The sequence below is a fragment of the Gopherus evgoodei genome, chromosome 3 (genome assembly GCF_007399415.2).
Source record: "Gopherus evgoodei ecotype Sinaloan lineage chromosome 3, rGopEvg1_v1.p, whole genome shotgun sequence".
Classification (NCBI taxonomy): Eukaryota; Metazoa; Chordata; order Testudines; family Testudinidae; genus Gopherus; species Gopherus evgoodei.
Window position 1 is genome coordinate 212,328,445 of NC_044324.1, and position 17,652 is coordinate 212,346,096.

The window sequence follows — 17,652 nt, forward strand, 5'->3', positions numbered from 1 at the left end:
TAGAACACAGAAGGTGCCTAAATATAAACTAAAACACAGGAAATAGAGTTAAGGTATTTTTCCTGCCTCTTCCCCTGCCTGCCCCCCCAACTTTAACTCTGACCCTGTGGAAATGACAGTAGGCATTGGGAATAAAGAAATTGTGTCCTCAGCATACTTTTGCTTCATTCCTAATTGGACAGTTGTACTATCTGTTAATATGCTATGTTCACTTAATGTCTACACAAGTGGAGTACAAGAATACTTCATCTCATCCTAATAATCCCTTCCATATCCTGGGTGCCCACCCAAATCTCCAGATGTGCAGCAGCATTCTCATACTGCCAGGCACGTTCCCTGTCCTCTGCTCTGCTGCTCCTCCAGTGAATACTAGCAGTGTGGCACAGACATTCTTCCACAAACATAACTGAACGTTCTCTCTTAAAAGGTTTTCTTAAGGTGAAGATGAAAGGGTTATTAACTCAAAATCTCTAGGAAGTGTGTGCGTGTGTGTTGGTTAGGAAGAATGATTAAGTTTAGGTCAAGCGTAGTTAGCTCATGTTTTTGACAATCTGAGTATACATGTGGATTTTAGGACATTTGGGGAAAACATGGCCCTTAAACAGAAGACTCTGGCTAAATCTTAGCTATGGAAGTTCTATCACTTCTCATCACGTGGCAAGTAAATGAGCTCAATTCGCTGCCTGTGTTCTGCTGGCAGAACTCTAAGCTGTTAGTCATGTAAAGCCTACCTGGAAGGGTTCACAGTGATGCAAGCTTACTTGGAATTCTCTGACACGCCAGAGCAGCAGAGTGGAGCCCAAACAATGTATGAGTTTAGTACAGGGCAAAGTAGGGCAAGGGCACCCAGGAGATGCCCCCCTGATGTGTTGACTGAGTGCATCTGATAATGAGGTCTCATGGAGCTTCACAGTAAAACAAAACTGTCCTCCCTGATAGAAGCCCAGGGCAGATGATGGATATACCATTGCCTGCCTCTTTCTATGATGAATCACGTTCCTTGAGTGCAGCAAACTTTACGTGAGCAAGGACATACAGATTGAATCACTTCTGCAAACACAATCTTGGTGGCTGTATGGCTTTATCTAGTCACATGTCATGTTAAAATCTGTGACACTACTTACAGATGAACATTACTTTGCTTTACATACTTTGCTTTGTCAAAGTGGAACAATATGAAGGAAAATTAGATCTAATACAGTCACTCAGCTTAGTCCAAGCATAGCTGGGGTAATATATCAGAGTTAAATTTCATTTCAACATACTTATTTTAATTACTTGCATCTGTTTCTGTTTTCAGTTACGCAGTAGTCATTTAGCAGCTGCTCAGCAGATTGCTGTGCTAAGCCACTTTAATTCCTGTAATTTGCTGGTATATTCTTTTGTAATCCCCCCTCCCTCCAACTGCAGTTAAAAGGGAAAGTGTACAAAAACCTCCTCTCTGGTACAGTTTCAGTCCACTCCATGAATTGACTGCCGGGGGTGCTGTGTGACTAGTTAGAGCCTGATCTGATCCCCAGAGATAGAAAATGTATCCTTACTCCTCCTAATATCTTGGATTCATACTTTATTTTAATCTTGGATACTATGGCCTTGTCTACACTACTGAGGTAAATTGACCTAAGCTATGCTACTCCAGCTACGTGATTAACTACTTAGCTTAGGTTGACTTACTGTGGTGTCTACGCTGCACTGCATTGACAGGAGACACTCTCCCGTCGACTTACTCGTTCCGGTGAAGTACTGGAGTTGACTGGAGAGCGCTCTGCAGTCAGTTTAGCGGGTCTTCGCTCCACCCCTGCTGCATTGATCTCAGCAGCATCAGTCCTTGTAAGTGTAGACATGGCCTCTATCTTGAATCATTAATGTACATGTTGCCGTAATAGTAATCTCAGTGTAGAAACACCATGTTACGTACTCCAATAGAAACGTCACATAATACTTATGAAAAGTTATGTTTATAATTGTATATATCAGTTACTGAAGAAAAGTATCAGACTGACCATTAACCCAAATTTAATGTTTGTGATTTGACAGTGATAGAAATTTCTATATTGCTGTATCTGTTAATCATATCTGAAAAAAATTAATGAAATATTCAGATGATGAAACCAGGTTGGAATGATTAGAAATATTGCTCTAAAGAAGCAAACAGATTTTAGTAGGAGAGAGGAATGGAAAACCGTGTGATTATATAACTTAATTTTTGTTGTGCACTAACAAAAACTAGGATTTCAGCATTTGACAGTAGTAAACATCTCAGTTATGGTATTTGAAAATTTGTTTAATTTATCTAACTAGATGCCTATTTGAAACATCCAGGCCTAGAAATAACAAATTATTTAAGCATATGTATAAAGAGTACTGCTGTCAAGTGAAGAAAAGGTAGATTTGGCTAAATCTTGCTTTTTGAAAATATTCAAATTTTCTTGAAGCTTTTCTATGAAGTCCTCATCATATAGGACAGCTTTGTGTGAGACTGTGGTCTTAAGACTTGTCCTTTGAAATCTGGGATGCTAGATTAGTTTCCAAAATAGTTAGTGCACACTCAAAGTATGCAACGTCCTGTATTCAAGTATGTCTTTTCATGTGTGAACCACAGAATTACACCCAAAAATAAGAAATATATATCCATATAACTTGCTCAGTAAATATTCACCATGAAATATACACCTCTACCTCGATGTAACGTTGTCCTCGGGCCCTCATATCCGACCATTGGATCTTGTTATATCTCTATCTTAAATAACTGTTCACTATTCATAATCTCACACCATGTTCAGGTTGTCTCAGCATCCTGTTAAGGTGAATAGATTGAGCTTAAGTTTTGTTGTAAGGCAGGTTTCCCAGACTTAATGATTTTGAACCCTTTCCAACTACTCAGTATCCTTTCTGAAGTGTGAGCACAGACTTTCACCCAAATCCAGTAAGTCTCATGATTTCAGTGTGAGAGACATATCACCTTTCTACATGTACACTATTCCCCTGTGCAACAGGGTGCTTGGAGAGGTTAGTGCACCTGACTTCCAGCCCCTTGTCTCTCTGTTAGGGCAGTTGAAGTACCTGGTTTCTGACTCTAAGCCGTGAGTCTTCACCCATATCTGGGTCTTTGCTCTTAAGTGGAGGTTTAGCAGGGGGATCAGGGCCCTCCCTCTCTACTGGGTCCCAGCTCTGGGCTCTGTGGGAAGCAACACAGGCAGGGTCCTTCCTGCAGAGAGTCTACATCCGCTGTTCTAGGCTACTTCCTACCGATTTGGGGGCATGGCCCCTATAGTCCAAACAGTCAATAACTGAATAAAGGAGTCCAAATGAGCATGGCCCTGCAGGACCTGCTGGTTCTCAAAGGGGGTAGTGGTTGGAGTAAGCCTTACCTGTCAGCCTTACTCACTCTGTAGTCCTCTCTCAGGCTTAGCCTTCTGTCAAGCTTCCCAGAGAAGGCATCATCTCTCCAGCAGCCTGTCCTCCTGGACTTCTGAGCTTTTTATCCACTTCTCCAGCCAGAGCATGCTTAGCAGGCCTGAAAGGGCAGGGCTACCTGGGCCTAGTATTGCCTTTTGACCCCTTTGGGCCCAGTATGGGATTTGTATACCCCATCACATCCTGTTGGTACATCCAATGATCATTTTAACCCTCTGAGTCATTGCATTGTCCTGGGAGTCTCCGTTCAGTAGGTCATCCATCAAGTCCTCTTGAGTCACTACTTTCTGGGGTACAGTTAACCATCCTGTGAGTGTGATCTGCTTTTTCCTGGACGTTTGACCTTGAATTTGACTGCACGGAAAACACATGTTCAAATAACACCAGTTTTTCAAGCAATACAGATCTCTGTTGAACTGATCTATTGTTACTATATTGCCAGTTGTTGTTATCTGTGACTTTCTAGCAGTTTTACATCCTTCAAAAATCATAGATTCAAATATCATTGGGCTAAGAATCAGTTTTTTTGGACCTCCACTAGAAACATGACCTTTGGCTTTGGATGAAAAATGACTCGCAGTTACTCTTTGAGATGTTTTTAACCCATGTAATGTATTGTATTGATTTTTTTGAATCGGTAATACCAACCAATCTTGTAATCTCATCATGTTTATATAAATTTTAACTGCTATGGAGGCTAAAACTGTGCAAATACTTTTTACCAGTATTCTGGAGTTGAATGACGTATTGGATCCCAAATTCATGCTTATGTGCTGCTTGTTACTTATAGGCACGTACAGTTTCTCGAGAGATGATGGCCTTTGTCCTATGCGCTGCATTTGGTAATCCAGCGGTGCCCTCTTGAAAGTCCATGTTAAAGGAAAAGACTTTTTGAAAATACTTTTACAACATATTACACTGAATCAAAACCTATGTATAAGATTGTCTTAAAAGGCAAATCTCTAGGATGATACGATTGTTGAAAGCCCAAACCTTTAGATAAGTTAAAAATGAAAGTATGCTTTAGAGTCAAAACTAATTAACCCTTATGCTGGTGAAAGATGCTAGAGACTCATGTCTTTTATTGACAGTATGTGAATTTTACCTCTTGAACCTTGGAGAGCTTCATATGTTGAGGGCGTGGTTGAAGTGGCGAAGTAGCCATCCTAGGTGCAGGAATGATGGGAGACACTCTTCAGTCCGCTTACTGCATATTTGGTCTTGGTGCTCTCTCAAAAAACTTGGAGCTGGCCCTACCTGGAAATATGGACCCTGGGATCCCTGGCAGCTCGTGAAATTTGTCAGTTTCACTGTTGTCCACCATTGAGTAACAGTGGTGAAACTGCTATCATGTCAGTTTCACAAGAGGTGCCAGGAATTGGGGATCATATTTTGTTTTGGAAAAACCATTTGCTTTTGAAACAATTTTTTTTCAGAATTCCTGGTTCATGAGAAACTTTCAAACATTTGGTTTCAGCCTGAACCTGGTCAAAACCAAATTTTGAAATGTTGAAATATTCCATGAACTGGACACTCTCTGAATTTTGGCAAGTTTTACTAGGCAGTATCAGTTAACTAATAGATTCCTCCTGGAGCTGTGCTGGCTTTGTAAATGATAATGGTACAGGAAGAGAGCTATTTTCAGCTATATTTGAAATGTAATTAAACATTCTTTTATGATGCAGGGATTTCTTGCATTTAACTTTCACTGGCTTTGGAATATACCTGTATACATCTCTGCTTATTGAAGGGACTACCCTCTACAATGTTTCTTCTTTCCCTCTTAGAAGTATAGGGGGGAATTAAGACAAGCTGAGGGTAACCTTAAATCAAAACTAATTTGAACTACAGAAGTGTTCCTGTCAATATGCTTTTTGTAAAACAAAGTCCTCAAACTGAGAATACACCACTTTTTTTAAGCATCAAATTTTTAGTTATGATTTAGAAAACATTTCCTTTTAAATGTAGTTATTAAATGTGGAAAAACACATGTATATATCCTCGAGATGTATTGATCTTTAGCCTGTGCTGGATTATGGTGCATAAAAATATTGGCTGTGTATTATGTGGATTTAAATATGTGGGTGAGCATACAGATATGTAATTAACTTAGTTAAGAGGCTATGTAAACTTATGAATATCATCAAAACAAGCTCACATGGCATCAATTTACATCTTAGCAGTCCAAAACAATCATTCTAACAAGTCACTTATTGCTTTCTCTTTTGTCTAGTGTTGCTACATGACTGCCAGACAGGGAGATATTTAGGGCATTATAACTTCCAGATGTGTTCAGTGACTTGTCTGCATTAGATATTTTATTCAAGGTTATATTTGAACAGTATCTCCTTTTGATTTAGTAAAAGATGTAAAATCTGTAGTACTGAAATTTCACACAATCTATATCTTAACTTCGGATATTGCTGCTAATCATGTGGAGTGGAAGAGCTTCTGAAGTGTAATACCTTACTAGTCTACTATTTGTTTGAATAACCCTTCATTAGTTAAATGCTTTTAAAATATTTTATAGGGTTTAGTTTAGCAGCTTTTAAGAGGAACAAAAGGAAGCTGGAGTTGGCAGAAAAGGTGGAAACAGATCTTATTCAGCTAAAGAAAAGAAGACAATCAAGTGAGAAGGTCAGTAGATGTTTTGTTACCCTTACCAGAAAGATAATTCATAATGTGAAAATTTCACATCTAAATTTTCATTTTGTAGCTGAAGTAACCTGATATAGTATCACAAACCACTCATCTTTGGCCATCTTATGCATGTTAATATCAGTATAATATCAGATCATCTAAATGATCTTCTGTGGTGATAGAACTTCCTGCTATTTACAGTTTCAAAAGAGCTGTGAAAAAGATGCCTTTTGTCTTGTTTGTGATGTAAATATACCTGTACTATTACACATTTTTAAAGTGGAAATATGACAAGTGTGAATATGAGCAGATAAATGTCTAATAAAACATTTTCTCCAGCTTGGGATCTATCATTGTTTCCCATTTTTAAACGTTTCCTGAGAACACTGCTTTGTGGACCTGGAAGCGGTGAAATTTGAAATATCAGGTAGGTAAATGTGCATCAGTTCATGCATCTAGCATTGACCTGGCCCACGTTACTTATGCTTCTTTACTACAAAACTGCCACAATTCTCTCCTTCTTATCTTCCCCTCCCTGCTAGTTTGAGTTTTGAGCCTTTGTTCTCACTTCAGCATCATGTCTCTCTGTTGCTTAATATATAGGTTTACAGTATGAGTATTAATGTATAGTGGGCTTAAGTAGGATACTTAGTGAATACAATACTAAATAAAAGAAAAATTAGTGGTGGACTGTATAATTCACACCTGCAGGGTTGGTCTATTGAAGACTTTACAAGTGGTGCAGCAAGGCAACCACTATAGCCTGTGCCAAACATATCCCTTTGGTGAAATATGACAGCTGTGAAAACGAAGGCTAGTCTGTTATTTTTTTTAAACATTTACCTGCATTTTATCTGAGGCCAATGCCTTTCTTGGACAGCCAGATGTCCGGACTCTGGTGGCCTGGTTATCCACTGCCTTATCGTCACTTACCCTCATTTAAAGTGCACATAAATGCTACAGAACTAGAATGAAAAGGTGGGTGAGGTAATATCTTTTATTGGACCAACATTACCTCACCCATCTTATGTCTTTAATACCCTGGGACCAACACTGCTACAATAATACTGCATACGAAAGTGGAGTAAGATTGTACCCTTGCTCTGTACAGGTAAATGACTGTACAAGATGGTGAAGAATCAGGCCTATTTCTTGTACATTCTCAAATCATATCTTCCTTATGTAAAAGTACTTATTCTCAGTCTTTGAAAAGCTGAGGCTTAGTAGAGGAGATAAGAATTAGAGTGGAAAAATGTGTTATTTACTGGTATCTGAACTTTGCCGGGTGCTTACAGGTTTGTGCACACTTCCCTATAACTGAGGGAGGAGGGGGTCTCTGCACAGTATTGACATTCATGTAATGTGGGGCAAGTCAATGCTTGATACATGTGCTGGTGCATGAACTTAACCAACCTGCAATTTAAAATGTCAAGGGGCCTATGGCAGCAGTTATGGGGAGCACCCACAGACCAGGGATAGTAGGTAGAGGAGATGACCAAATTTGAGATCTCTGCTTACTGGTAAGTAACTTGATTTATCCCACCACTTTCTCTAAATTTCAGTGAATTTGGTCCTTGTGAAAGAAACCAGACTGACAACTCTGTGGGCTGAAATAATGTGTCTGTGTAATATGTAGAATGCAGGCAGTTGCAGGCCAGTGAGAGAGCTTTCAATATGCATCAAATTTGATCTGAAGGAAACAGCTTTAGGGCTAAGAGGGATTTGTTAGTCTCTGGCCTCCCTCGGTTGGGACACGGGATTAAATAATTGGATGTAGCAATTCTGTAGCACGCTCAACAAAAATTACACTGAAACCAGACTTGGATAACTCATTTTGGGCCTGATTCTGAGCCCACTAATGCCAATCAAGATTCCCTCGGACTACAACGGGAATTAGATCAGTCCTCTGTGGATAGCTTGACTAGTCAGAGGGTCTTGTGAAAGCCAATTGAATTTCCGCTTCCTTTAGACACATCATTTTTCACAGCCTTAATTTTTTTTCCAAAGGACTACTTCACGTGTAAATGTCTTGTTTAGATAATGTTTACTCATCTAACGTTTCATTTTGGGCATCCGTTCTCTTTGGGTGGATTTTTCAGAAGTCATGAAGTGGAGTAGAACTTGCATATGCAATAAAGTGAACTTGCACATTACAGGATAAATCCTTAATGAGCTTGATTTTTCTTTTTAACCCCCAACAGAGTTCCCCTGGGGTGTCTTTCATATGTTTGACAAATCTTTTCTGTGCAAGTGAATGTTTTAACCCAACGTTTTTAATTACAGCCAGAGTGATTGTCCTAATTTCACTGCAGCCACTTCAGAAAATAGAAGTCTCCTGACTCAGCTTTATGCGGTTGCAGTTGAGAGGCATATACACTTACATTTCATTGGTGTTAGCCAGTGAGATGCTTGTAGTAAAGCATAAACTATAGTTTTGGCAGGTTTCAAAAGACCAGATCTTCAGCTGGTGTAAGTCAGCATAACTCATTAATTTCACCATGACTACATCTATTGAACATTTGGTCCAGTGTATTTGTATGTTGGAAAAGTAGCACGTTTATTTGTCTGAGTTAGTTTGGAAACTCCACTATTTGGCTTAATAAAATTGAGTTAGTGGAACACATACTGCAGGAATCATTATCAATTAAATCTTTTGGATAATCTGATATGAGGATATCAGATCCTTGTTTGAGTGTGCACTAGCACCTGCCACTGCCATTGTAATTAAGGTGGTGTAAGGGGACTTCTAAAGCTTACAACAGATTTCATGCCTAAGTTAAAGCAAGACATGAAGGTTCCGTTACCTTTTACTAGATTAAATATTTTACTAGATTAAATATAATCAAAAACGTTGTTCACTACTGCATCTGGTGTCAGAAACATACACTTCTCAAAATTTCATGCACGTATGCACTTTTATAGTAAACTTCTGAGAAATGCAAATTTTTCCCTACCCATCTTGGTGGGGATTTGCCCCATTCTCTGTGTGTATCGGGGGTGGGTTCTCACCTTTCCCTCCGGTGCTTCCTCTTCATTTTTTCACAAAGCTAAAGATGGACAATGTAGGCAAAATGGCTGTGCCGTTCTCTCAGTACCTGTCATTCTGGTTCATGGAAGGAACAGATGTGAAACCAGAGTGTACCTGCTGAGGCCCACAGAGGAAGAGGAAAAAAGGCAGCCTGTGTAGCCTACAGCTCCTAACTAGGGATGTAAAATGTTAAACAGTCAACTGATAAGTATTAGTTTTACCATTAATATGTTGCAGGTAATGGTTAAAACAGATTGGTAAAAAATAATTTTGTGACATTGTAATACCTGATGTTCACATTAAAAATGCCTCAGCAATACCAGGGGGTGCTGGAGTTTGCAGTGCTCTCGCAGCTTGGGGCATCACTTCCTGCAGCTCCCATTGGCCGGGAACGGTGAACCGAGGCCACTGGGAGCTCCAGGCAACCATGCCTGCGAACAATTAATGTAAACAAACTGTCTCGTGGCCGGCCAACAGATTACCCTGATGAGCGGTGTGCAGACCACCACAGCTTTAACGTATTCCTCCATAGCATTGAGTACTCCTTGTATATAAGAATTAGACAATGCCACTGACCAGAGTAGTTTTGCTATCGAACAGCAGTGTGTCAAAGCATACTATGGAACTTTTTAGTGTGCAGTAGCAGCATCCACACAGCAGGCTAGTGCGCTTGCTGTACACTAACTGACTGTTCAGACGAGGCCCAAGTGAACAACAAAATATTCTTAGGGTATTTTTCACAATTTCTACAACTTAGTTAAAAGTTCCAATCTAAGTTATTCTTTAGCACTTCTTTATATGAGTTTCTAATTTAAAGTTAAAAATCTGTTTAACTTCACTACATTTAGACGGGATGAAGAAACTTGGAACTGACCTAAAATATATTTCCACATCTTCAAGATTGTATGTGCATGCTAAATGATTAGATGATACAGAGTTTGAAAAATTTATACTCCTTTGCTTGTAAGCTAATCTTAAATGTATTCATAGGTGGAGCTGTTTCTGTTGAAGCAGGCTAAGTGATTTATTCCCCAGCTGGGCATGGAGTACTGACTGATTGGCCAACTGTCACCCAGAGTGTTCTGACCACAGGCACAAGTAATTATCAGCAATAGATGTTCACTTTTGTTCCCCCTGTTAACAACTTCTTTCCAGTATAAAATGCCATTTCCTCCCAAAATATCTGTTTTAAAAAGCCTGACTTTGAACATGGTTGAAAACGTTTATTAGTACTAGAGGATGGCAAAAGGTCCTGTTCTTAATCTGCAAATTTTTGTTGACTGTTTAAGCTTTTTTTCTGTTATATTGAAACAAGCCTCTTGCCTGAAGAATTGCCATCTGCTTGGTTTGAGTAACATTGGGTTTAAGAGTCATATGTACACAATATGTCTTTGTTCAGGCCCACTGCTTTTGAAAAACAAAAGCCCTAAATTGCATGATTTTGTTGAACTTGTTTTGACCATATGATTTAGTTTTAAAGATATTTTAACTAACTTAACTGTATGTGAGTATTTTCCTCTTTGTAATTGTGATTTAAGGAGTTTAGGAAATATATACTTGTGCCTGTGGCCAGAACACTCTGGGTGACATTATTGATCTTCAGAGATGACTTTTTAGTAGCCATCACATCAGCCCGTAGGCTCTTGGACATTGGTGCTTTGATGGCAGATCCTGCCTTTCACAGTATTCTGGTTGTATTATCGCTTACGATGCTGCAGTCATTCAGCCCCTACTACCCCCAAAAGGATGATAGTGCATTTGACCAGATCACAGGTAACATCTATGACATAATTTAAGAATGTGCTAGTATATGAGCTATGGAGGGCCACTACGTAGGCTTCAATACATCCATTTTAGAAACGCTATACTGCATCCCATGCTGCTAGATCCAGTGTGGCACTTGGTTCAACAGTGCTATCTTCAGATCTGGACTGGATTCCAAAGCTCCTTCCTCCCTTTGGGGATACTGCTTGGAAGTCGTCCTTCTGCTTGAGATTCACAGCCATGAATTCTTTTCTGCAGTTAGATACCTAAGCCTAGTCAGCCATTTTTCAAGAAACAGAGGAGCATGAGGAGACCCCTTATAGCCTTTAGCGCAGTGGGTAGTGTACTCATCCAGAAGGTGGGAGAGCTGGGTTCCATCCCCCTCTGCTTGATGTGGAGCAGGGACTTGAACCATAGTCTCCTGCTTCCCAGGAAAGTGCTTTTACCAGTGGGCTATGGATACTCCTAGGACAGATTTCTCTTAATCTCTCCTGTTGTTGAAATAGTTCCAGTGTGTATAAGTGATCACATATTTTTGGGCCTGGGAAAGTGAAAATGACTCTACAGGTCAGTGGTTAGGGCACTTGGTGGAAGATGAGAGAGACAAATTCAAGTCCCTGCTTCACGTCAGGCAGAGGGTGTGATTAAATCAGTCATCCACATCTCGACTGAGTGGTGTAACCACTGGGCTAAAGGTTATAAAGGGAGAGCAATCATTTTTGTGTGAGTTTAGGTGTGCTCAGAGCACACACCCACAGGATTGGGCCTTGAAGGCCAGATAGACAGGGGATTGTTAAGTTTAGTTTCTCCCCATGGCTTAGAGCTACTGGACAATGTCAAGATGTAAGGGTGTGGGCAGCTGAGAGTGTTTCCAGCCACTGAAATGTAGGCATCTTGGGGACTTTAAAGATAGAAACATAGGTACCTAGGGACTCTAAGCATGTTACAGAGTTAGATGGTAACTGAACAGAGGGTTTGTGAATGACAGTGGTGCCTAAATAGTTAGTGGTGCCTAAATATTGGCCTTAAAATGATAAATTGGTGGCTAAATCCACCTTGTGAATCCCACCCTTCGTGTTCTTTTTAACATAGAAACTCAGAAGTTAATTAATGGCAGAACCATAATTCCTGTGCAACCTTATTTTGGTCTCATTGTGCCTACATAGTGTGATAATCCTTAATGACATGATCACTTTTATCGTGCACAACCCTGCCTGGTTCAATGCAGAGGATGAATGATGCTCTGGGAAAGAATCAAGGTTGTGCAGTGAAAGGGGTCATTTGCAGAACCTCTGCTTCATTTACTTAAGATGTTGGGAAGGTGTGTAGTGATTGAGTTGGGGACTGCAGGAAGAGAGATTTTCCCCTCCCCCTTGTGGGTTCCAGGACCAGCTGCTCCAAGAAGAAGTCACTAATGGTGACTAGAAATTTCATCTCGGCATCCTGTCCTGAGGTGACGTGTACCCAGACAATATGGGAATAGTTGAAATCCCCCTTTATTATTGGGTTTTCTGTTTTTGTAGCCTCTCTAATCTTCCTGAGTGTTTCACTATCATCATTACCATCCTGGTCAGGTGCTCGGAAGTATATTCTTGCTGTTTATACTCTTATTATTCAAGCATGGAATTTCTATCCATAGAAACTCTGAAATGATCTATCTATGATTCTGTGATGATCCTGGCTTCTGGCAGTCAGAGGTTTAGTGTCACCTTGAGCATAGGGTTACGTCCCTGACTATCTTGGTTAATAGCCATTGATTGACCTATCCTCTATGACCTTATCTAGATCTTTTTTGAACCTAGTTATACTTTTGGCCATCACAGCATCTCATGATTATGAGTTTCACAGGTTATTGTGCATTATGTGAAAAAGTATATTCTCGTTTGTATTAAACCTGCTGCCTATTAATTTCAGTGGCTGACTCCAAGTTTTTTGTATCACGGTAAAGGATAAATAACACTAACCTCGTTCTTGAGATACAGCTGAACCATTTTGGCCAAAACCTTCCAGAAAAATTTAGCCTGAAGGAATCATGTAGCATGTGACTAGAAACGGTATTCATTGTAAATTGCTTTAGGTAAGTTAATATTTGGGTTTTCACTCCTGGTGACTGTATGTTAGTGAATTACTTAAGCTTTGACATAACTGAAACATGTATAGCACTCCTTTTTAACTAAAAATTCTTTGTTTCTTTAGCTGTGTTTAGTGGAGGAGAGAGAGTCATAAAATTTTAATGTTTTCTCATTGAGACAAAGTATTATTATATGGTGTAATATTCATCTCCATTTGGGGCCCAAGTTGCTTTGTAGTTTTGTGGTGTCATTTTCTTGGGGGATGGTGGAGAGCTGTTTCCTGTATCTGGAGTTAATGCAAGTTCAAAAGAAGTTGAAATAGTTCTTTTTGATACTTGGTTAATTGATCTGGTTAAGTAGCAATTCAGTTTGGTTTCCTTCTAATTTGTAACTAAATCAAATTCAAAACCTCAAAAGTTACTGTAAATGGAGCTGTCATCCTCTGGTCAAGTTTACTATAAAACACCCAGATAGAGACCTACAGTCAGGCTGCGACATTCAGTAGAAGGGTACACTTGCAAATATTTATAGTAGGAAGATTAATAATTAAAAATAAAGGTTTTTTTTTCTTATTCCTCTTTGACTGTCTGAAAACTTAGTTTCCTAAGAAAAGGCACTAGAAATTTGGAACCTGGTATGAGAGTCATTTTACTTAGTTACTGGAGTTAATAGCCATAGTGTGTGATATTTTACATCCAGCATTTAAGTTTGTGAGCTATTTACATGCTAAAAATTGAAGTGGAAATTCTAATTTTGTATATTTGAAGAGACTTGGTTTTTTTCCTAATCTCTCATTTTTAAGTAGAGAAAAATGAATGAACTCTATGGAGAATCTTCCATGGAAGACCCTCAGTTCTAGCTTTCACTTTCTCTTTAACTTCTAAAAAGAAAAATTACCAGTACAGTGTGACTGTAGTCCTAGCTGTCAGCTCCACTGGAGGAGCATTAGTAGTGACTGCCACAGTGATGCTGCAGACTTGAGCTTTGGAAGAAAATTATAGCAGGTAGCATTGAATTTCTCACTTGCTCTTAAGTGTTTTGTTTTTGTTACAGAAGCTGAGGGGTGATGAGTGAGTAGAAAGGAGGAAGAGTGTCAGTTGCAGTCAGAGAAGAAGGATGATCCTGGATAGTTAGGGCCCTAGCCTGGCAATCCAGAGACCTGGATCAATTCTCTGTTCTGCTATAGATTTCTTTGGTGGCCTGGGGCTAGTCTCTGACTCAGTTCCTCATCTGAAAAATGGAAGTGGGGAAGTACTATCTCATTGATCCTCACAACACCTCTATTACATTGGATTGTGAGGTGTTCAAATGCTATGGTGATGAGGGCCAGATAAGTGCCTGAGATAGGTGGTGGTTCTAGGAGTAATATTGGGTGTGTTTGGTGCCAATTTCAAGTGCTGGTTCAGAAATAATAATGTGGGTGGAAGAAAGAAACTACCGGTTACAGGGTAGGAGAAGAGAGGTGAGCTTCCCTTTTTTCCCCTCAAGAGTACCAGCTGTGGGGGTGAGCTGTGTTATATTGCCTTGAGGTGGTGCTGAATTCATATCATGGTGGCATGTGAAGATTGCAAGCAAAATTATATAACTAAAGTACTATGTAACATACGCATATTCTTTATGAGTGGTAAAAATTCTGGTTGGTAGATTAAGCCATAACTTTTTCTTTGTCCCACAGCGTGAGCTTTTAAATTAGTTGACTTTTGGAACTGGGAACGCTCAAGGGATTGATAATTGGGTGAAGAGCAGCTTTTTGGGAGGGGTGAGGGGGCAATCTGGCAAACATGTACATGGATAACTTTACTCACATGAGTAGCTTCATTGAATTCAGTGGAACTGTTCACCAGGGTGATTGTGTGCAGGATTGAGTTTTTATAACAACTTAAATGTATGCCATGAAGCTAGTGACACAGAATACCCATAAATGAGTTAATAGTAGAATTGAGCATAAATTTTTCCATGATTAAATTATTTGCCAAAAAATGCAGTTCTGGTTGACCTGAAATTGTTTGTTGATTGGTCAAGTTTGCCAAATTAGTTTTGACAAAACCAAAAAATGAACACATTTGGTATTGTTGACATGAAACTTCATTTTGGCATTGCTGAAGCATTTTTGGGCTGATGTAACAAAATGGGGAGCTGGTGAGAGTGCCACCCTTTTTATAACTTTTGGTTCGGTGGCTCGAGAGTCATTCTCCATTTCTTTCCTTGATTCAATGCCTATTCATGAATAAGTGAATTGCCACTTTGAATGAAAATTTACAACATTACAGACCAGATACACTGTGGACGGCAATAAAGAAGCTTTTTCTGTTGGATTGCCTGTTAGTTATCAGATTTTGAGCACTGCTTTTGCATACTTTTAAAGAAATATAATTTATTTTTAGCCCTCTGTTAGTATACTATTTTTAGTAGTTGCTTCTGTTTGTGTGTCCTGCAGGAGAATGACTCAGGAACACTGGATACAGTTGGTGCAATCGTTGTCGACCAAGAAGGAAATGTTGCTGCTGCTGTCTCCAGTGGAGGTTTAGCTTTGAAGCATCCTGGAAGAGTTGGTCAGGTGAGTATGTATTTTCAGCTGGGGACAAATGCTTGGTATTACCAGGGAATGGCTTACATATTTAATGAAACAATGTAACTGTAAACTAGGCAAGAGCCAAGTGATAGTGAATTGATGCCTTAGAACTGAATCCAGGTCTTGAACGCTATCACCTGGATTCAGTTCTTGATTACTCTGCATGGGAAAATGAGTTTTGTCTAATCTAGAGGATCTTTATCAGTGTTGCAAAACTTCTTCTAATTTGGCATTCTTTCTGATTATTACATAAGACTGGAATAGCAGGTGTGTTGCAGGTCACACTTGGGATGCATTGACAGAGAAAGCTAGAACGTGTTCTTGCTACGCTTAGCTTTTGCTCGTGCTATTAGTATCTCACTTCTGCCACTCATTAAATACCCCACAAAGCTTAAAAGAACAAGTGCCTCTTTGATACCTTTTAGATAAATTTACTAGTTCTGTAAGTTTTTGATCGGTATGTGAGGTTAATGTGTCCACTTTCAGATTCAGTGATGCTCTTTTGTTGTGCTAGAATCTTTTGAAGGAGGTGATAAAGATACGATACTATAAGAACACGCAGCATAGATAGGCCTATCAACATGAAGTAACAATTTTGAGACGCTTCAAGAGTCTGTGTGCACTACAGCTTACGTTCAGCTGGTTAGTCCACTGTTTGGCATCATCCCATGGGTAACCCTCTTTTGGACTGACTTTAAGAATCTTTAGCTACAGCATTTTAAAGAGTTCTTTAAAATGTGTAGCTAAAAGCATTTATGTTTTAAATATAAAACATGCTGTAGAGAACTCTATGGTAATAGGGCCATTCCAGCTCCTGTTGAAATGAATGTGAGTTTTACCATTGCAGCAAGATTCAACCCTCCATCCCTACTTAGGGAGATAAGAGCACCTCCAAGGCACTCCTCTTCAGGATTAACTGTTGAAGGATGTAGCAAAATGTACTGGAGTAGCTATTTTGAATCTTATTCCTTTATCCTATGTAATAATCTCCCTTTTCCCCAAAAACTGAGTACTTGAATGTATAAAAGATCCATTTATCTTCTCAGGCAGCTCTTTATGGATGTGGCTGCTGGGCTGAAAATATTGGAGTTCATAATCCTTATTCCACAGCTGTGAGTACTTCAGGTATTTGCTACTTTTGTGAATATTTTGAACTGCTGTTCAACTTCCTTTCATTTAAAAATTCAAAACAAGTTATTTAATGTATAGTGGATTAAAATCTTAAGACTTGTGTGGTAGCATACCAGAAGGTATGTTCTTCAAGCCAGTGAATTCAGTGTCATTAACTACCAAAGAGCCTTTTTTAACATGTTTGAATAAGTTTGTCTGAAACTTCCATAGAGTCTGTGTTTTGTTATCATAGAACATCAAGGTTGGAAGGGACCTCAGGAGATTATCTAGTCCAACCCCCTGCTCAAAGCAGGACCAATCCCCAGATTTTTACCCCAGTTCTGTAAATGGCCCCCTCAAGAATTGAACTCACAACCCTGGGTTTAGCAGGCCAATGCTCAAACCATTGAGCTATCCCTCCCCCTTTTGTTGTCCTAAAGCAATCCATCTGTGGCTGCTCACCTTCTTAGCTATATTTCAATCCATCAGTAACAGTTTGTTGCACCATCTGGTAGTCAGCCCCTTCTGGTTGCCCTTTTCTTTAGTGAGATTTTCTGTTCTTGTTAATCATCTCCTGAAACCTACGCTTCCTACATGGGTTTTGATGTGTTAGATGCAAATAGTGCCCCGATAATATTTTAGTACATTTGATATTGCCAATTCCCCTTCCAGCGTGGATATGTTTTTTGTCTAATACTAATGTAAATCCTGTTTGAATTTCTGTCTTCTTCTTAATGTACATATTGATAGCACCTGAAGTACGAAAACTTTCTGGCAACAGTTCTTTACTGTTGCTATGTTGCCAAGATAAATGTAGTGTTTTCCAATCCGGCAAACCTTTTCAGTTTCAAAGTAATGGGAGGAAAGTTCATTTCACGTAGCTGATTTGAAGTTAGGAGAGATATTGACTCCTAAATACTTCAGGATTTGTATAATTTAAGCAAACAAGGTATTGTGCAGCTGTTGAACCATAGATCTTTCCATTCTTAGATCTAATTTCAGATTTAATATAATTGTTTAGGCTAATATACCTCTGAATTAATTACCTT

At 39.3% G+C, this 17,652-nt stretch overlaps 1 protein-coding gene across 5 annotated transcripts in view; it reads left to right on the forward strand.

The window, feature by feature from the left end:
* The window catches only part of TASP1 (taspase 1), a 163,364-nt gene that overhangs the window by 38,161 nt on the left and 107,551 nt on the right, over positions 1 to 17,652 (forward strand). For all 5 annotated transcript variants that reach the window (XR_003999785.1, XM_030557987.1, XM_030557990.1 and 2 more), the window contains exons 8-10: positions 5,948 to 6,054; positions 15,359 to 15,478; positions 16,540 to 16,618. Coding sequence is in view for 4 of the 5 variants with exons in the window: in XM_030557987.1 (XP_030413847.1) it covers positions 5,948 to 6,054; positions 15,359 to 15,478; positions 16,540 to 16,618 (306 nt within the window). In the remaining variant the exon portion in view is untranslated. The remainder of the gene's footprint in view (positions 1 to 5,947; positions 6,055 to 15,358; positions 15,479 to 16,539; positions 16,619 to 17,652) is intronic.